The sequence below is a fragment of the Musca domestica genome, unplaced genomic scaffold (genome assembly GCF_030504385.1).
Source record: "Musca domestica strain aabys unplaced genomic scaffold, Musca_domestica.polishedcontigs.V.1.1 13, whole genome shotgun sequence".
Lineage (NCBI taxonomy): Eukaryota > Metazoa > Arthropoda > Insecta > Diptera > Muscidae > Musca > Musca domestica.
Window position 1 is genome coordinate 7370461 of NW_026712172.1, and position 22365 is coordinate 7392825.

The following is a 22365-nucleotide window of genomic DNA, read 5'->3' on the forward strand; positions in this document are numbered from 1 at the left end:
AAAAAATGCAATCAAAAATCTTATTGAACATTTTCATGTTAAGTTTTGGATTCAAACAAATATTAAAAAAAAACACTGTTATAGAAGTAATAATCAAAAATATGTTTATCCTGGAAAATAAGTTAAAATCGCCGAACATTTTTTATTGGTCAACAACAACAAAAAATTGTTTATTCGAAATAGAAATTTAAAAACAACCTTTCCAAAAATATGCTCGTACAAAGAGAACTCCCAAAGCCTTGAAAAAAAAAATACAGAGAAAATAAAATTTTCGTAATAAAAAAGAATTTAAATATTGTTTCAATTTAAAATTAGAGATTGAAGGAGAAATGGGAAGCCGGGTGCCTTGGCGTCCCTGATTATGAAATATAAATATGTATTTCTTTTCACTAAGCAATGCCCACCACATGAACTATTTTCCCATAATGCATTTTTCAGTCGTTACAACTTTAGGTTTTTGGTTGCGTGCAATCGAAATAACTTTATTTGAAAAAGAAAACAAGAAAAAAAGCAGCTAAGTTCGGCCGGGTCGAACTTTTTATACCCTACACCATCCGAAGGAACTTGAACATTTTGAAAAAAAAAATAATAATTCTTCGAAAAATTCGACTCAAATAAAAATCTTTATATAAGGGCTATACGAAGACGTGGTGCTAGATAAGTTATTTTCTGTCACAGGCGGTAGTACCGATTCCGAAATTTAATACGAAAGACGTGGACCTGCATAGACAATTTTGTGTTATAGGTTGTACTATCCATTACGAACTTTAAATACGAAGTTCCGGTGAACATTATTCACCTGGCAATAGCGAATATCTCGGGGTAGTGTTATATGGGTGCTATACTAAAATGTAGACCTATATAGACAACTAGTTGAACCCGGTGCGCTTCGCTACCCCTCTAGATTTTATATAGGAACAACAAAATTATTGCATTAACATAACAGGACCAGCTGATCATGAGAAAAGCAGGAACATGCCAAATTTAGGCCGCATTACGAAGGACTTGTCCTTCGGATTTATTAATTTCATAGCAAATGCCAAGCGTGCAGGAAATTGCAACATTTAGAAGTTGAGTGGCCTTTCTGTTGCTATTAGAAAATTCGAGGTAGCAACATACTTCCCCGTAATAATCATATCCTCAATTACATTGTTGTGTAATTTTTTACCTTATACCATTACAAAGGCTTATTGGATCAGTGCATCTTAATAAAATCATATCCCAATCTGAACCGACTTCAACTTTTACACCAAATTCTGTCACACCTTCCATATTTCATTGAAATTGGTGCATCAAAGATGTGAAATCGGCCGAGAATATATATGGGAGCTATACCCAAAACTTTGGCAAATTTATTTGTGTACCAAATTTAGTCACTCATGCTGAATTTCATTGGAGATCGGTCGAAAATATGTATGGGAGCTATATCCAAATCTGAACCACTTTTAATATAATTTGACTCATATATTTTCTGATCAAAATCCCGTCACAAATTCCAAGTTTCATTGGAATCGAACATACGGATCGAAAATATGCATCAAATATGTAAAATCGGCCGAAAATATATATGGGAGCTATATATTCTAATCTGAACCGATTTCAATATAATTTGGCAAATTTATTTTTGTTTCAAAATCCGTTATGCATTCCAAATTTGGAGACTGTAAATGTAATCGATCAATAGATATGTGCATATAAAATCTAATTTTTTGGGAGGTACCTCCAAATCCAATGCTATATCTCCAGTTCCAAGTGGAATTTCAAAAATTTTATAGCGTATGTTACTTTCAGGCGAATTTGTAGTATACTTGCAAATTTTCAGGATAATCTGTTCAGCGGTTATCGAGTCCATAAATTTAAAAAAACAAACATACAAACAATTTTCCTCTTTTATAGATATAGATTCTCTTTCAGGGAATAAAGTACTCACCGAGAACTCCTTGGGTAGAGTTTCAGACATTCCATTTGAAAATGTGGCTAAAATTATCAAAATACCGAATATCGGGAGGTACACTTATATGGCAGATATACAATATCGTAGGGCTATATAGACAATATTTTTCAGGCGTTAAAGTAGTCACGAAGAACTCCTTGTGTAGAATTTCAGACAATTCCATTGAAATATGTGGTTGAATCCTCAAAATATCCAATACCGGGGGTATCGTAACATAGTGGGCCTATGCGATATCGTGGACCTATATACACAATTCTCTTGCAAGTAGTAAAGTACCTACAAAGAATTTCAGACAATTCCATTGAAAAATGTGGCCAAAATCATCAAAATACCGAATATCGGGGGGTATCGTTATATGAAGGTTATACGATATCGTGGACCGATTAAGCCCATCTTCGAACTTGACCTGCCTACACATAAAAGACTGATCTGTGCTTCCTATCTTAATTCGTTTTGACTCTAGCGTGAGTACAACAGACGGACAGACTAAATCGTCTTAGAATTTTACACTGATCAACTTTGTTGGGTCTAAAATGACGAACTTAATATGTATGATGGAGGGTATAAAAAACAGAAGATTTTTTGCCCCTGCTGGTTGCAGCCGTGGATGGTAGGAAAAAGAACCGGAAAGGATACAATACTAATGACAATGTTGGGTAATGTTGGGTAAAGCTGCTTTTCACAAAGTGCTGACTGTTGGCAAAATAAATGGTCATACAAACAAAGGAATAAAGACTAAGAGTGCAATTGATTTGTTTAGTTTAAAGACTCTAATAGTAGTTATGAAGTTGGCGTTCTAACATATTTGGTCTGTTCCAGAACTGCAAGAATGTAAAACTTTTTACTACTATAACCTATTTTCCTGCAGGTTGTGGAACAGAGCATTTGTAAGTTTTATTATATGTGTGTAGGTAGTAGTGTATTGTTATGTTAATGTTCGAGTCAAAACATAGGCTGAGGGTATACATCTGTTGTTTTTTGTTTTTTCTTAACAATAAATACATACACAAAATTGGCAGAAGTCGGGCATACGTAATTAGCTGGTAGCTCCACTTTACCTTTTTATTGTAACAAGGTTTTGACTATTCTATTACTTCGTTCTCTACACATCGATAATTATAAACAAAGTTAATTTGTCATGTTAAAAAAAATTAAATTAAGAAACAATTTGTTGCTGCTATAGGTAGTCCCATTATTTAGTTGAAATGAGCACTTTTATTATTGTTTGTTGATATCATCGCTGGCATCGTCATCGTTTTAATGCATATGACAGCAGAACAAAATATCAGTAACATTATCGTCATCTACATTGTCGCCATTAATTTAAATGGTGTTCACTTTAATTTGCCCAGTGATAACAGCTAATTGAATACTGAAATTAAATGAAAAATAATAACAACAGCAACAATGCAGCAACAAAAATATATTTTCAATAAACAAAATGTATATCATGGTAGAAATACCAGGTAGCAACATAGGCGAAAATTACAACAAAGCAACTTTTTTGGAAACTTGTTATGTCAAAGTTGTAGTCAGGGCGAATTGATTTGAAGTACAAAATTTGGGGCAAATTATTTTTCCAATCAAAATATTGAATTAAAAATTTCCAAAATTGTTGTTTTTTCTATTACAAAAGCAAACATTCAAAACTTCCATCATCGATTGAAAGTAATGCTGAAGCCGCTGCACCTTGGTTTGATTATAGCACGTTCAATACAACATTTTTGAAAATCACAGAGACTGGAAATGGAGTGATCGTAGTCTCCAGCGCGCCAACGAAGGGCATTTGCGATAATAGATGTCCAATCGTTGTTATCTCTTCATCATCCTTACACAGCATGCAGTCTTGGTAACGTTGGCAACGTTTATTTCATATTCAACAGCGATAATGTTCTTTACAAGAAAATATCCGAAAAATTAGTTTTGATGCTTTAAAATTAGGTTTTGTCGTGGTTCTGGGGTGTAGCCTTTTTTCTTTTGCTACATCATCAGCTTTCTCGCTGTAGTGACATGCTACCTAAAAGGTACTTTAGGGTATATTTACTCCTCAGGCTTACTTAAGATTTGGATCAACGATTGCAGAAGATACAGGGGGCTGAGTCTACTGTGAGTCCACGCATATTATTTGCTTAGCTATGAAATGTATAGCAGACAGGAAGTCTTTAATGTATAGATAACTTTAATACATTCGAGCAATTTGAAATAAAAAAATCTCAATATTTAATCACACCCCAAAAATTGCCAATGTTTTGTTCCCCAAACCAATCCAATATGCTTTGGAATCATTTACCTTTCACTGTTGAAGCCCTGTAGTGTATAACATAGTTGTAAATCCGTACAAATAAGATGATGAAATTCCATGTATCGGTTTATTTCCTATATGAAATTAATTCCCTGTTTCACTTATTTCAAATATCCACGAATTTCAGATCTCCATATTACCTATGCCTAACATTTGTTGAATATACACTTTTTCCCTCATACTCTATAAAAACGTAAAATCTCGATTTTCTATCAATAGCATTGTTAAAGTTTGAAATCATGCAACAATTTTCTTATGTGTAAATGAAGGCGAATTCAAATTACAACAATTTTTTGACATATCAAATTGATACCAGCTGGCCTGAAAGGGTTACCTTGTAATTCTACCATGATGTATATATAATTCTCCAAACATTCAGTGTTTTATTTCGATTTTTCTTACATCTTTGGAAATGAAAATTTGACTTGAATAAAAACAAGTAAAAAAGCGGCTAAGTTCGGCCGGGCCTAACTTTTAATGCCCACCTCCATTTGGAAGGAACTTGGAAATTTTTAAAAAACTTCCGAAAACTACCACTTAAATGAAAACTATTATATGGAGACTATACGGAAATATGAATCTGCTTACGAAATTTTTTGTCATAGGCTGTAGTACCCATTACGAACTTCAAATACGAAATTTGAAATAATTCCCAAATTTCAGTACTCGAAGGATATGCGTCACTTTTGTCGTTAGGAATATACAATACCTTCAATCCACCATAGTATGGAGGGTATATTAAGTTTGTCATTCCGTTTGTAACACTTCGAGATATACAATGTAGACCCCACAAAGTATATATATTCTTGATCAGCATAAAATTCTAGGTCGATTTAGCAATGTCCGTCCGTCTGTGGAAATCACTCTAGCTTCCGAACGAAATGAAGTAAGTTGATACAAATTTACTCAAATGTGTATTATGTTTTCAATTTTTGTTTTTGGAAATGGGCAATGTAGGTCTACGTCTTCGTGTAGCCCCCATATAACGGTACCTTCCTATATTCAGCATTTTGATGATTTTAGCTACATTACAAACAGATTTTTTTTCAACTTTCGCATTTGAATATTGTAAGAGCTGATGACAAAAGTTGCCTATGCAGGTCCTCATCCTCGTATAGACCCTAATATACGGCTACATTCAGTATTTATAATATTTTAACAGAATTTCTGACGGATTTTATTGTTTTGGAAAATTACCAAATTTGTTCCAAATGGTGAATGGTATTTAAAGTTCGGCCCGGCCGAAGCTAAATTTATCCAAATACTGGATATGAGAAGGTACAATTATATGAGAACCATACGAAAACGTGGCCCTGTATGGACAATATTACGCCACATGAGGTAGAACCGATTAAAAACTTTTAATTGCAAATTTTAAACTATCCCGCTAGAAAGTGTGGCTAAAATCATAACAAATACCCAATAGGGGAAGGCACAATTACATAGGGGCTATTACAAAACGTTGACCGATATGGCTCATCTTCAATTTTTGTGCATTTGTTTGTAACAGGCAAAAGGAAAGGAGATAAACCCATAGTTGATCTGCATATAATCACATTCTGAGTCGATTTATGCATGTCAAGTTCGCATTTATTGCAAGTACAGTTCGCATTTATTGCCATATCCAAATGAAATTTGGCACAAATTATTTGTTTGGCCCAAGGACGAACCCTATTGAAATTGGAGATAATTGGTCAAAGTTTAGATATTGCTCCCATATATATCTTCGTCTGATTTGCCTTTTATTGTGCACCAAACGTGTAATATCAGCCCGAATAGTATGGAACTTTGCACGTACGATCAGATTGGACCTGAAAATAAGAATGCCAAATTTAATCGGTTCAGATATAGCTATAGCTCCCATATATATTGTTCATCCGATTTGTTATATTTGTCTTCTGCAGCCGTAAATTGCACTCTGTAACAACAACATTTGGGAAATACATCAAATACAGCTCAGAAATACATTTGCTAAATTTTATCGAGATCGGTTCAGATTTGGATATAGCTTCCATATATAACTTCGTCAGATTTACCTTTTATTGTACAACATTTTGGCTTACTATCACATGCCGTTTAGACTCTAGCGCGATTACAACAGACGGACGTAGAAATTCGGAAGGGAAACTAGAGCTGTCGGATCGAAATTGGAATTGGTCGATTTTTTTATTTTTTTGCCCACTTTTTAAAAGTTTTCGGTACTAATTCGGAAGAAAGGTCATGAGAAGTTCAGACGTACATATTAATAATGTTCAACCATGGTAGAAATAACAGGTAGCAACATAGGCGAAAATTAGAACAAAGCAACTCATTTCTAATTGAATTTTGCAAGGAAATGTTGTGATGCTGTAACTTGCACAGTTTATGACGGCCCCCGATGTAAAGTATAAAAATGGGTTGAATACCAGGTGGAATAATAATCTCATCGAGAAAATAAATCAAAATGAACTCGAAGTACTTAAAATAAAGCAATGTCTGCAATATACGGTGGATTTGTATGAACTTTTTGTGTTATGTAATTATAATAATTTTGTAAATTTTCAGCGCCATTTAGCGGATTTTTTCAAGACCCAACTCGTGAAATTTGAAGGAATCTGGAGTTTTTTACAATATCAAATTCTGCTATTTCAAATATTTGAGACTCTCAAATTGTGGGGTTTGAAATAATTTCACGAATTTAAAGAATATTTCCGAGTCCCAATTCATGAGTAGATTCTGAAGAATATTTCCGTCTGACTTTGTGTGGTCATTAAAGAACTGCCCATGGGAGTAATCATTAATTTCTTATAATTCGGGGAAATTTCAAAATTATGTTCCCCATTTTAATGCAATTACCTCGTGAATGCTCTGAAATTTCTATAAATAAATTGTGGCCTTAAATAATGAAGACACAAATAGACGGATTTCATACAAAATAATTAGCGTCCAAAACCATTATTTCTATGAGGCACATTTTGCCCGTATCAAAAGGTATAACCCCGTGTAGCCATTTGGCTAATGGTATGGAAATCACTCTAGCTTCCGAACGAAATGAGGTAGGTTGATAAAGTTTTACTCATATGAATATTATGTCTGCAGGAATTTGGTATTGAAAATGGGCCATGTAGGTCCACGTTTTGGCATGGCCCCCATATAATGGTACCTCCCGATATTCGGTATGATTTTAGCGACATTATTCACCGGAATTGTTTCAACTTTGGTATTTGAATTTCGTAATGGATACTACAGCCTAGGACAGAAAAATGTCTGTGCAGGTCTACGTTTTGGTATAGCATATTTTGGTATATTCGGTATTTTAATGATTTCGGAGAATAATGTAGCTAATTCTCCGATTTTTTTTTTCAAGTTTCGCATTTGAATATTGTAATGGCTTATGACAAAGCCATTACATAGACGTATAGGCCCTAATATAACGGCTTCATTCGGTATTTTTATACCCTCCACCATACATAGTATACATACATAGAGGGTATATTAAGTTCGTCATTCCGTTTGTAACTCATCGAAATAATCATTTTAGACCCAACAAATCAGCCTACAGTCTAAACGAATTAAGATAGAAAGCTAAAATTTTGCACAGATCTCTCTTTTGTCTGCAGGCAGGTCAAGTTCGAAGATGGGCTATATCGGTCCACGATATCGTACAGCCCCCATATAACGGTACCCCCAATATTCGGTATTTTGATGATTTTAGCCACATTTTCAATGGAATTGTCTTAAAATCCACACAAGTAGTTCCTTGTGGGTACTTTATACCTCGGCAAAGAATTATCTATATAGGTCCACAATATCGTATAGCCCCCATATAACGATACCCCCACGGTATTCGGTATTTTGATGATTTTAGCCACATTTTTCAATGGAATTGTCTGAAATTCCACAAAAGGAGTCCCTTGTGGGCATTTTGCCCCCTCAAAAAGAATTATCTATATAGGTCCACGATATCGTATAGCCCTCATATAACGGTACCCCCGATATTCGGTATTTTGGTGTTTTTAGCCATAGTTTTCAACGGAATGGTCACAAGGGGTTCTTTGTCAGCACTTTACCCCCCGACAGAGAATTCTCTATATAGGTTAACGATAACATATAGCTCCCATATAACAATACCCCGCGATATTCGGTATTTTGATGATTTTAGCCACATTTACCAATTGTATTGTCTGAAAATCCACACAAGGAGTTCTTTGTGAGCACTTTACCCCTGAAACGGAATTGTCTATATAGGTCCACAATATCGTATGTCCCCCATATAACGGTACTCCCCTATATTCCGTATTTTGATGATTTTAGCCACTTTTTCCAATGGAATTATCTGAAAATCCACACAAGGAGTTCCTTGTGAGTACTTTTCACGCAGACATAGATTTGTCTTTATAGGTCCACAATATCGTATATCCCCCCATATCGGTACCTTCCTATTTTAGATATTTTAAAGATTTTAAAAGAATTTTTAATGGATTTAATTTGTTTGAGAAAATTTTCTAATTCGTTCCAAATGGTGGAGGGTATTCAAAGTACTTGTTACATTTTAGACTTGAGTGACTTCAATATTTTCACTAATACCCCTGAAACGATATATACAACATCTGGTGATTCTATTTTTTTTTTTTTTCGAAGATATGCGGTAACAGCATTTCTTCGTCTATATTTTAGTAGTCTATGGTCATAGACAAATAAAGGTAAATACAAATTTTTTTTTATATTTACCCCTCCCGGCAGAGGCCACCATGGTCGATCATTGGGACAGTAAAGTCAATCGACTTCGAAAACATTTAATTCATTTTTCTGCTATTTAAATTGTATATTTTTATTTTCCACTACAAAGTTGGGCAATGTAAATGTAAACGAAGTCTCTGTCTTGTTTTCAATTGATAAATAATACAAATCATAAAAATACTAGCTGACCGGTCCGCGTTGCCGGCCCGTAGTTTTTGTCTATTATGCATATTTGTCAAAGCATTATTATTCAAAGATATGAATGTTATAAATGTTCACGTACAGGTCGATTAGTTTTTCATTTTTAGTCAAATGAGCAGTAATTTGGAATTTTCTGTACTTTGTACACCTCATAATTGAGGGCTAATTGATTTAAGAATAGCCAAATTTAATTACTTTTTTAAACCCATTAGCACCTCAGATTGTGCATTAGAGTCCTCATAAGTCCCCCTAACCGTGTCGGTCTGTTTGTCCCCCAAAAGGTGGGCTTGAGGGGGTACTATTACATGGAGAAAATTCTAAAATTTGTAGATATGTTGAAATTTTTGTGTAAGATTTTCACCCCCCTATTACACATTTTTAGCCAAATCCTTTGAAATATGGTAAAATGCGAAACATCGACCTACATTGAAAACTTTCTTCACCCCTTATAATCCAAGATGACAAATAGAGGCCAAATCGAAAATATAGCAGAACAACAAAGCATGTCAAACAGAAAAAAAATCACGTGATTTAGATAAGTAAAAATACTTTTATCCACCTCATAATTGAGGTCAGACTGATTTCAGAATAGTGAAATATAAATACTATTTTACACCCATTAATATGGGATCTAATTTTATTTGTCATTTAAATTGTAAATTGGAGACCCCATAAAGTCCATATTTTTCATCATAGTATAATTCAATGACGATTCAACAAATATTCGGTCCCGTGCTACTTTCTTATATTTGTAATTTGTTCATGTTTTCACAATTTATTTCATATAGATGTACATCCCAAATTTACGTTCCCAACCAATATACTCTTGGGGGTTACAAATTCAATAGAATACAAAATTTTCTTTTCTGACCACACATTAGATGTGAAAGTGGACTTGGGGATACTCCAATGTGGGGACTTTACATGAATAAATTTCTATGTGTCAATTATCTGTACGATGGTTCCTTACCCCAGGGTAGCATAAATACAATTTTTTAGTGGTCAAGATCAGTATGGGCCCTACTCCGAAAATTTTATGCGAAAAGGTTCTCTACCCCCTTAGAAACAAAAATGCCAAATAAGGGCCAAAAATAGAAGAAAGTGGCGAAGACTCCAAAAATGGCTTAAATCATACGATGGTTATTTATGATCGATATCATGACCTGCAAAAGCGATTTAAGGTATCTTAAGTGTTCAGGAAGAACTTTTGGAAGGATAGAAATCCTTCTCTTACTAAAAGTCCCATTCGCTCTACTATTTTGCACCCTTTATATTTGGTATTTTACTGATTGTACTCCCAAAAATTTTTGCATTTTGAGCTCTTATTATTATTCGGATTATTGCCACATGAAAGAAGTAGGGCCACGCTTTGAAATAAGCCCCATTAGTCTTTTTCGGTCATTTTTGTTTGTTTAAATGTCTGCGCATCTTCCAGCTGAAGCACGATGTAGGCCCTGGAGTTGAAAGGTAGATGTCAGTTACCATCGTATTTCGCACTTATTTCATATTTTTTGGTGAAAAATTGTATATAGTGAAAAATTATTCTTTATTTTGTTCACAAAAAATCCACTGAATTCAATATGATAATACAAATTGAAAAAAATTGACAAAAGAAGAATAACAAATAGAAAAAATCTTCAACTTGTTTGCTGATTTTTTACAGCAACTTTTTAAAGATCCTTACAAAGTTTGTCAATAGAATGTACTTTTATTTTAAAATTCAATTCCATTGGAATTTTTTTTCGATATTTTCCCGTTTTGAGAATTGTTGCAATGAGATCTCTTTTTTCGTGTTTCTTTTTAACGATTTTGAAAAAGTAATTTTCTTTTAACTTTGGTGTGACCGCATTAAATTATTTCGGTATCATCTATTCCGTTTCGCCACCACATAATTCGGTACTACACTTCCATGTAACCCGTCATCAATTTCAGTTCTCAAGAAATCAAGTCAATTAAATAAATTGGTATTAATATTCGAATTCAAAAATAAAATATAAAAAACACTACAAATGTACATTAGAAAAAAGTAAGTCAAAATGGAAAAAATCATGCAAAATAAAACATTACTATTGTACATTTCAAAAGTCAAAATGAAAATGTTAACATATCACATTTATAGGCAAATTTTTTGGATATTATCCTTTTCGGATAAGAGACAATTCCGAATTTGTATGAATCATTAAAATCAGTTCAGCGGTTCTTAAGTTATAAAGTAGTAACTAACACAACTTTCATCTATAAATATAGATGTATAGATAGACTAAAAAGTATTCGTGGTCAGTTCCTCAGCCCCCAAACAAATACTTAGGGTTGGAGGGAAGGTCAACAGTATCTCGTGTAATAATTTTTAAACCAATATCTTGTTTATTTGGGATTTTAGATAAATCGAAATAGTGGGCGTAAATGGAGGCGTGGTCAATATTTTTTTCTTTAAAAACCTAACTCTGAGTATGACAAACGTTTGTACAAAAAATTATGCAAATCGGTCTAGCCGTTTTCAACTGATTCCGTTACCAACAAACAACAATTGATTTTTATATATATAGATAGATAACATTGGTATAGAGTGCATGAGAAGGGTTATATTAAAAATATATATATCGGAGAAAAATAGCACAAAATGGAAACGTACGTCCCGAAATTCACTCCATTTGGGCTGATATTAGCCATTATTTCCTCAATAAACCTGAAATCGGATTTAGGGAGCTATATCCTCATCTTAGCCGATCAGGAAGAAATTTGGCAAAGGTATTTCCGGGCTCTATAAGATATCTAGTACCATTGAATCATTGTTGTTGAATGCATATTACGAATGTGAGGGACTTAAACACCAAATCGGATGAAACATATATATGGGAGCTATAGCTATATATCAACCGATATTCATCATATTTTATGTACTTGCTTCTGGACTGAATTCGATTGGATATTCCAAAATTCATGTTATTTGGATGATATTAGCCATTTGGTGCACAATTAACTCGAAATCGGTTGAAGATGTATATGGTAGTTATATCCAAATCTGAACCGATCTTGATAAAATTTGGCATATCCGATACCAAGCTCCATATCTCAACCGATTTTCATCAAATTTGATTTACTTGCTTCTAGACTGAATTCGGTGGGATATGCCAAAATGCATGTCATTTGGACTTATATTGGCCATTTGGTGCACAATTAAACCGAAATCGGCTGAAGATATATAGGAGCTATATCTAAATCTGATCCGATTATCACCAATTTCAATAGAGTTCGTCCTTGGGCTAAACAAATATTGTTTGGATAACTTCATCTCAATCAAATAATAAATGCGACCTGCATTTTGTTCACAAAAATGGACATGGACATACGGACTGATGTGCATAAATCGACTCAGAAAGTGATTCTAAGAAGATTCCCAAAAGTGACTATGGGTCTATCTCGCTTCCTTCTCCATGTTACAAACAAATGCACAAAGACATAATACCCTTACCTCTGAGTTGTGTAGGGTATACAAAGTGTATGTCTATTGTACATCTAAAAATGGAATCTTCTATATCTATAAAAGAGGAAAATGTTTGTATGTTTGTTTGTTTGTTTGTAATTTATTGAATCGAAAACCGCTGAACTGATTTTCCTTAAAATGTACATGTATACTGCAACGTCGCCTGAAAGTGACATAGGCTATATACATTTTTGAAATTCCACTTGGAAGTGGAGATATAGCATCAGAATCGGAGGTACCTCCCAAAAATTTAGATTTTGTATGCACATATCTATTGATCGATTACAGATACAGTCCAAATTTGGAATGCGTAACGGAATTTGGAACAAAAATAAATTTGCCAAATTATATTGAAATCGGTTCAGATTTGGATATAGCTCTAATATATATTTTCGACCGATTTCGTTCATTGGATGCCTCAAACACGATATGAATGTTCGATTCCAATGAAATTTGGAATGTTTAACGGGATTTGATCCGAAAATAAATTGATCAAATTATATTGAAATCGGTTCCGGTTTGGATATAGCTCCCATATATATTTTCGACCGATTTCATGTATTTGATGCACCAAACACGCTATGTGTTTCTAATTTCAATAAAATTTGGAATGTGTAGCGGAAATTAAAACGAATATACATTTGTCAAATTATATTGAAATCGGTTCAGATTTGGATATAGCTCCCATATATATTTTCTGCCGATTTCACATATTTGATGTACAATTTCCGATTCCAATGAAATTCGCCATGAGTGACTAAATTTGGTACAAAAATAAATTTGATTCGCTCAGATTTGATTATAGCTCCCATACATACATATTTCGGCCGACTTCATACATATTATGCACCAAACACGATATAAATGACCGATTCCAATGAAATTCAGAATGTGTGGCGGAATTTGGTTATAATAACAAATGTGATAAATTAATTGGAAATTATTTAAGATTTGAATATAGCTCCCATATATATATTCGCGGCCGATTTCACATATTAGACGCACCAATTTCAATGAAAAATGAAAGGTGGGGCCTTAGGCTAAAACTAAAAAAAACACAAAAATTAATTTGAAATACGCTTATTTCGGGGAAGTATGTTGCTACCTTGAATTCACTAATTGCAATAAAAATGCCACTCAACTTCAAAAAATTACAGTTTCCTGCACAATGGAGTTTCCTGCAAATTGCAGTTTGGTATTTACTATGGAATAAATAACTCCGAAGGACAAACTCTTCGTGTATGCATGTCATGTTACTGCTTTTCTAATGGTTTTGTTTATTAACGCATTAAATTAATGCAATATTTTTTTTTTTTCATTTTTAATTTTTTTTATCTAACATAAATAAAATTTTGAATGCATATAAAATCAAAAGTCAAAATAAAAAAGTAGCGAAGCGCACCTGGTTCAGCTAGTTAAATCATAAAACGTTATATCGAATTTGACACTAGTATTACTATAGAGTCAAATCAGATTGGATTTGCTGCAACCTGTAATAATTATACCGTGAAGCAAAATCTTGTTCTATTTCGAGCTTTTACAATTTTTTTTATTTTCACCCTTATTGTGAACCATAAGTGTATCATCAGCTAAAATATGATAGATTATGGCACATACTACCGTATTCAGTCTAGAAGCAATTTCGTCAAATTTCGTGAAATTCGATTAAATTATAGCTTCAATATAGGAATATGTTTCATTCGACTAAAATTAAACTTTCCATGTAAAATGTACAAAAAATGGAAGAAAAATAAGTATTTTGAGAGGTCCGCGTCTAGCATTGTAAAACAAATTCAATAACAAACGGTTCTATGACATCTAGATGGTGCTCCGTTTTTTTTTTTTCTGCGTGCACATATCAAATAGGAAATTCAAAATAAAATATCACAGTCAAATTTCAATTTTCAGATGACATCTAAAAGTCCAAAAACTAAAAGGTTACCTTCATTTTGAAGTATTTTGAAGATCGGAACCCATAATTTCACAGATGAGTAGTTTTCAATTGGATAATTTGATAAAAAATATGAAAACTATAATTCATTTTTCATATAAATAACTGGAAAGTCGCAATTGGATAGCAGTTGAAATTTAAAATTTTAAGAATAAACATTAAATCATTTAATTGTTTTTCGTTTAAAAGAAACAAAAAATCAGAAAAATGTCGAAACTATTGTCAGTATTGTTTGTTATGGGCATTGTTGCAGCTGTTGTTGTTCGTGGAGAATTCGATAGGCAAGCAGCCCATGAAAAACTTAAAATGAAAGCCGGAGAATGTAAAACCGAAGTTGGTGCAACGGATGGTGAGCATTGAATCCATTTACATTTTGTAATTTTAAATGTTTTATTTAAATAAGCATTAATAACAATTATGTTGAAAAGAAATGCACAAATATTAAGAATTAATTTATTCCCCTACAGCCGATATAGAGGAATTGGTGGGAAGAAAGCCAGCCTCAACAATGGAAGGAAAATGTTTGCGTGCCTGTCTAATGAAAAAGTTCGAAGTGGTAAGTAATTTATTTAAGTTTTCCTTTTCTGTATGTAAATCATGTGTCATGTACTACTACTTTTCTTTTAGATGGACGCTTCGGGAAAATTTGTTACTGATGTTGCTCTAAAACATGCCGAAAAAGTTACCGATGGTGCTGCTGATAAAATGAAAGTTGCTTCGGAAATCATTAACGCTTGTGCTGGCATTGAAGTTTCGTCCGATCATTGTCAGGCAGCTGAAGATTATGGCAAATGTTTCAAACAACAGGCTAGCGCTCATGGAATCAATGAAAATTATCAATTTTAACAACTGATAATGGTTTAGTTTTGAAAACGGCTCAACATCGCGTTTTTACTAATTTTCCAATACTATAAATACAATCCTTACAAAAAAAAAAAAACATTTAAAATAACTAGCTTTTTCTGCGACTGTTAAAAATTCGATAAAAAAAATAAATGTAAATGAAGGAAAAAATTCCAAGTTACTTAAAAAAATTAAATTTTCTCAAAATACTACACATTTTTGAGATTTGAAAAGGTGTAAGGTGAAAAAAAATTCCTATTTACTTAATTTCTTTTTTAATTCTCTCATTTCTCATTTTTGACACTTGGAAGGGTATAAGGTAAGAATGCATAGGGGATTTTCTTATACCCTACACCACAAGGTGGTCAGGGTATTATGTCTTTGTGCATTTGTTTGTAACAGGCAAAAGGAAACGAGATAGACCCATAGTTCCTTTTGATGATCTGCATAGAATCACATTCTGAGTCGATTTATGCATGTCCGTCCGTCCGTCAGTCTGTCCATGTATTTTTGTAAAAAATGTACAGTTCGCATTTATTGTCCTATCCAGAATTTTGCACAAATCATTTGTTTGGCCCAAGGACGAACCCTATTGAAATTGGAGATAATCGGTCAAAATTTAGATATAGCTCCCATATATATCTTCGTCCGATTTGCCTTTTATTGTGCACCAAACGTGTAATATCAGTCCGAATAGTATGGAATTTTGCACATACAACCAAATTAGGCCTGAAAATAAGTATGGCAAATTTGATCGAAATCGGTTCAGATATAGCTATAGCTCCCATATATATTGTACATCCGATTTGTTATTTTTGTCCTCCGCAACCGTAATATGCACTCTGTAACAATAATATTTGGGGAAATATATCAAATACAGCTCAGAAATACATTTGCTTAATTTTATTGAGATCGGTTCAGATTTGGATATAGCTCCCATATATAACTTCGTCCGATTTACCTCACTTACGACCGAATTGAATCTAGAAGCCAGTATGTCAAATTTGGTGAAGATCGGTTTAGATATAGCTATAGCTCCCACATATACTGTTCATTTGTTATATTTTTTTACCCACAGCCGTAATATGCACTTCGTAACAACGATATTCAGGGAAATATATCAAATACAACTCAGAAATATCTTTGCCAAATGTTATCGAGATCGGTTCAGATTTGGATATAGCTCTTATATATATTTTTATTCGATTTTAAATTATTTGTGCACCAAATAGGCAACACAAGTCCGAGTTTAAAAGATACAAATGCTTCGGCATATTTAGTCCTTTGAACTTTAAATTATAATTATAATCATAGCGTGTATGATTGAATTCTCCCATAAAAACTTTTAATTGTTATGTGCAGCTCTACTAAATTAGCAAATTGGTATAGGGTATCATAAAGTCGGCCCCGGCCGACTTCAAGACTTTCTTTACTGGTTAGTCTATACTTTTATTTGTATATCACGTCGGTTAGTAAAGAGGTAGTGAAAATCTGTGTGCTAAGTAAATTGAAACTTAAAGGAGTGGGATCTGTGCAAAGCAATGGCATGAGTAAATTATTGAACAAATTCGTTATACCTTAGTTTTCTTTGGCGCAACTCGCATCGGGCAATAAATCATCCCGTCCACACGGGGTTATGTTAATCCCTATTTGCGTAACAAACTTATCAGCGTACAATTCAAAAGTCTGCGTTACATAGACACCTTAATTACCCATCCCAAGAATATTCGTCATCTGGTTACGAACACATGTTTGGTGTAAATAAGGTTTAAGTCGATGCATCTTTGCCTGTTTTGCCCGTCTGCTGAACTCGAAGTAGAGACAATATCATTTTATGTAGATCTTTAAAATTTGACAAAAAAAATATAAATTATGTCTTAGATGATTGACCGTTGTGGTATTACCCTTTTCTTTGGTTTATAAAATATTAAAGAATGCTAGGCGAGTTTACTTGCCGCAATATTTATTGTTCTCTTTTGTACTTGCCTCTGGCATTCATACAAGACAATTTGTCAAAGACCACAATTCTATGATTGCCGGAGAGAGGGGCGAGGACAATGGAAAAAAAGTCCGGTAAGTCTTTTTGTGTTTTTATTTTTGTACAAAAATATGACTGTGAGGCAATGATGAAAAAGGAAAATTTTTGAAAATAAATTCTTTGGGATAACTTGCCTAACATATTTACGGACATATTTTATATAGACTATTTGGAACCTTCAGATTTGAAGGGTTTTAAGTATTTTGGGTATTTTCCAAATCAGATTAGTCTTAAAGGTTCAAACATGGCACAATAACATAAGGTAGAACATAACTGATTTCTAAATACATTTTTATACCCTCCACCATACATAGTATGGAGGGTATATTAAGTTCGTCATTCCGTTTGTAACTCATCGAAATAATAATTTTAGACCCCCATATTCGATATTTTGATGATTTCAGCCACATTTTTCAATGGAATTGTCTGAAATTCTACACAAGAAGTTCTTTGTGTGTACTTTACCCCCTGAAAGAGAATTGACTATATTGCTCCACAATATTGTATATCCCCCACAATCCACAATATTGTATTCTCCCTGATATTCGGTAATTTGATGATTTCAGCCAAATTTTTCAAAGGAATCGTCTTAAAATCCACAAAAGGATTTTCTTGTGTGTACTTTATTTCCTAGAAGGGATTTGTGTGTATAGGTCCACAATATCGTATAGCCCCCAAATAACGGTACCCCCGATATTCGGTATTTTGATGATTTCAGAATGGAATTGTCTTGGAATCCACACAAGGGGTTGCTTCTAAGTACTTTACCCCATTGAAGCGAATTGTCTACATAGGTCCACGTTTTAGTATAGCGCTATATATTGGTATCCCCAGATATTCGATATTTTCATGATTTTTGCGACATTATTCACCAGAATTGTTTGAAGTTCGGAACCGTTACTACAGCCTATAACAAAAATTATTTATGCAGGACCACGTCGATGTATAGCCGCCATATAACGGGTTTCATTTGAGCTGTATTTTTTGAAATGTTTCAAGTTTCTTCCAAATGATGGTATAAGAAGTTCGGCCTGGCCGAACTTAACAGCATTTTACTTGTTTTCTTTTGGTGTCCCTATTATTATTTCAAAAACTTATACATTGTTTGTGTATGTATGTGTGTATCTAAACAATTTAAAACTTTTTCAAATTCATTTACCAAAATAGTCATATTTTAGCCGCTAACCGACAAAAGATTAATCACATTTAGGATAAAACAATATTGTTATACCCTCCACCTTGAAAAGGAGGGTATATTAACTTTATCATTCCGTTTGTAACATCTCTAAATATTCGTCGTAGACCCCCATAAACGATTTAACAATGTTCGTCTGTCTGTTGAAATCACGATACAGTCCACATTATTTGACGCATAGCTTCAACAATTTGTATTGGGTCTAGGATGGTTGGTATTGAAAATGAGATATATCGGTCCACGTTTTGGTATAGTCGCCATATAACGGTACCTCCCGATATTGGGTATTTTGATGATTTTCGCCACTTTTTTCTACGGATTTTTCTACAAATTGGTATTAGCAGGTCATAATGGGTTTTAGCTCCAGTGGCGGAATATAGGTCAACGTTTTCATCAACGTTGTAAATTGGCTTCTCATTGAATTTATATTCGTCCCTTAGACATTTTTCAATGTGGGTCAATATGTTGACACATCTACCGATTGTAGATAATTTTGGTATTTGGTATTTTTCTGCTCCTCATAACAAAATATAAATAAAATAGGTTGGTTATATAACCCGAGATCATTCACAATTTCTTATCGTCAAAAGAAATTTATTTGAAATTAATATAACGAACCAGAAGAGTTTCGAATTATCTGAAAAGCTAGCAATGGTAACATCCGTTCAAACATCACGGTCAAATTTAGTCAATAAGCCACGTTTTTATTATCTTTTAATTTTGAGATGACAAAAGATTGTCGATTAGCTTTTTGTTGCGCTTAAACTTTAACTTTGCCAATGAACAATGCGAGTAATTGAGAACACGAAACAATGCCGTTATCAATTAGAACCAAAAAAAAAACTCTAAATGAAAAGCGAAATATTAATGCAATGTGATGAGTTTCCAAAATGAACGTCATAGTCGGCGATCATTAAAGCGCTTTGTCCAAAAATGGAGTACGTGTACATTGTATAAATACTTTCGATTCGATTCAAAATTTGTATCACTTCACAATTAACATTCAACAAATTAACATTTATTTTGAATAAATTGGAGAACTATCTATCGGGTGTTGATTCAAATTCGAGAAGAAGAAAAACAATGGCTAAAGTATTTTTAATTGTCGCCTTAGCTGTACTTTCCCTCTTGGCAGCTACAACTGTTGTAAAAGCTGATTTAGACAGAAATCAGGCTATGGCTGTCCTCAAAGCGAAAGCCGATGAATGTAAAAAGGAAGTGAATGCCAAGGATTGTAAGTGGAGATAGCTTTAAGTTCAAGTAAAAAAAAAACAAAAACAAGTAAAAAAGAAGCTAAGTTCGGCCGGGCCAGACTTTTAATACCCTCCACCATTTTGGAAGATCTCGAAAATTTTAACAAAAGCCGTCGAAAAATGCTATTTAAATGAAAACCGTTATATGGGGGTTATACGAAGATGTGAACCTGCATAATTTTGTGTCGTAGGCTGTAGTACCAATTCCGAACTTCAATTATCAAATTTGAAACAATTCCGGTGAATCATGTTGCTATAATCAACAAATACCGAATAAAGGGATTTTCCGTTATATGGGAGATATACAACACAGGGTGAGATAAAAAAACTGCAACAAAGTCAAACGCCATAATTTTTACATTTTTAAATGTTATTGAATGAAAGCAAAAAATGTCGGAAATAGCATCAAATTTTAGAATAACTTTAGATTTGTACGAATTGGTCACCTTTGGCACGAATTATGGCCTTCAAACGGCCAATGAAACCGTCACACGCTGTCCGAATGTTGCTCTGCGATTATTTGGCCGAAGCCCGGCGAAGCGCTTGCTTGATGTGATCGACACTTTGGTATATTTTAGTGCCAACCTTGCTTTCCAAAATACTCCAGTCCAACGGATTGGTATCCGGAGATTTTGGTGGTCATTGTGCGCTGGAAATGAAGCGAAGAACCTCATTTTCTAATAATTCTTGGGTGGCGAGTGCTGAGTGCGATGGTGCTGAGTCCTGTTGGAATGTCCAAGGTCTGCGTCCAAAATGTTTGCATGTCCAAGTCTTTAATACACCCTCCAGAATATTTTCGCGATAATATTCGTCATTTATTCTGATGCCATGGTCAATTAATACGAGCGAAGAGCGACCATCGGTTTTTATGACGGCCCACACCATCACCATGGCTGGAGCTTGAGTTCTGGTGGCCAACCGAAGGTGAACATTTTCAGCTGACCTCTTTTTGCAAATAAACACGATCATTTTGTTTGTTTACAAACTGCTTGACAACGAATGTTTTCTCATCGGAGAAACCCAAATCTGGCAATTCACCACTTTCGGCCAAACAAAGCAACTCTTAAACTCTTTTGAGTCTATTTTCTTTCTGTTGCAGTGTAAGTTCTTCCACTTTTTGGAATTTCAATGGATTTACCCCGACCTCATTTTTCAATATTTGCCGAATGGAATATTGCGATACGTTCAGCGCACGAGCCATTTTTCGGCCACTGCCATGCGGGTTTCGATCAAGTCGCTTCTTTACATTTCGAACCATTTCTGCTGATGTTGCTGTTCCGTCCAATTCCTTGACGTGCGGCTACTCTACCAGTATCACGGTAACAAGGGATGGTACGAAACACAGAAGATTTATTCACATTCAAATGCTCGAGTGCTTTAGCGATAGCCACTTGTGGTTTCCAGCCAAATATAAAGAAATCACACTATCACCCTTGAATTCCATCATAAAATTTTTTTTTTCTGGAAAATTCTCACCAAAATGCTTTTTACGCTTATAAACAATATAATGAGCTGTCACTGGAATAATTTTAACAGCTGTCGAACGAGTTGCTTAGAAATGACAGCAGTCTGAAGTTGGTTGCAGTTGTTTCATCTCACCCTGTAGATAAAAGTCCTCAATAAAGGGAATATTTTTCATTTCATATTTTCCTAGATAAAGAATCCAGCTCCTGGTCTTACATACATACATATTTTTTTATATCTTACAGCTGATGTCGAGGAGTTAGCCACAAGAAACCCAGCATCCACCAAAGAGGGCAAATGTCTAAGAGCTTGTCTAATGAAGAAGTTTGATGTGGTATGCATGGATCAGATTATTTCCTTAGAAGTTATAATTATAAAGTTTTCTTTAACAAAAAATAGATGGACGAAAATGGAAAGTTTGTTGCCGATGTTGCTGAAAAGCATGCCGCCAAAATTACCAATGGCTCAGCCGATGCAATGAAAATATCTCGTGAAATTATTGATGCTTGTGCCAATATTGAGGTGTCATCGGATCACTGTGAAGCAGCAGAGGCTTATGGAAAATGTTTCAAGGATCAAGCTGCAGCCCATGGCATTAATCACGATTATGAGTTTTAAGAAGCGGAAGTGAGTTGTTGCAACTACAACTACATGCTATATCTATAGAGCACGAATATATAATATTGATATTGAACCAGTTTAATCATAATAATAAATATTATTAAAAACATGTGTATATAAAAATTTAAATACCTAAATAATATTAGGTTCTTGGCAAATCACCGATTGGAAATACCAGTTATTCTGGAAATAATAGCTTCGTTACAGATAGAGCAAGAGTTTATTCCTTTCACTTTTCTACCAAGTTTTGGCTACACCTTTTTCAGATGTAATTCGAAAAATTTTAATTTGAGAATTGCAAAAAGAATATTAATGCCATGGATGGTAAGTGGAGATATTT

The 22365-nt window shown here is 34.0% G+C and overlaps 2 protein-coding genes across 2 annotated transcripts; both read left to right on the plus strand.

Annotated features, from left to right (window-relative positions):
• Nucleotides 1-14655: 14655 nt before the first annotated feature.
• On the plus strand, nt 14656-15530 carry LOC101894723 (general odorant-binding protein 28a). Its single transcript, XM_005188729.4, has 3 exons — nt 14656-14960; nt 15079-15167; nt 15239-15530. The coding sequence occupies exons 1-3, from the start codon at nt 14819-14821 to the stop codon at nt 15455-15457; spliced, it is 450 nt and encodes a 149-aa protein (XP_005188786.1). The 5' UTR covers nt 14656-14818; the 3' UTR covers nt 15458-15530.
• A 4152-nt stretch (nt 15531-19682) lies between these two features.
• Nucleotides 19683-22108, plus strand: LOC101894399 (general odorant-binding protein 28a). The gene is made up of 3 exons (XM_005188727.4): nt 19683-19921; nt 21650-21738; nt 21804-22108. The coding sequence occupies exons 1-3, from the start codon at nt 19771-19773 to the stop codon at nt 22020-22022; spliced, it is 459 nt and encodes a 152-aa protein (XP_005188784.1). The 5' UTR covers nt 19683-19770; the 3' UTR covers nt 22023-22108.
• The last annotated feature ends 257 nt before the right edge of the window (nt 22109-22365 follow it).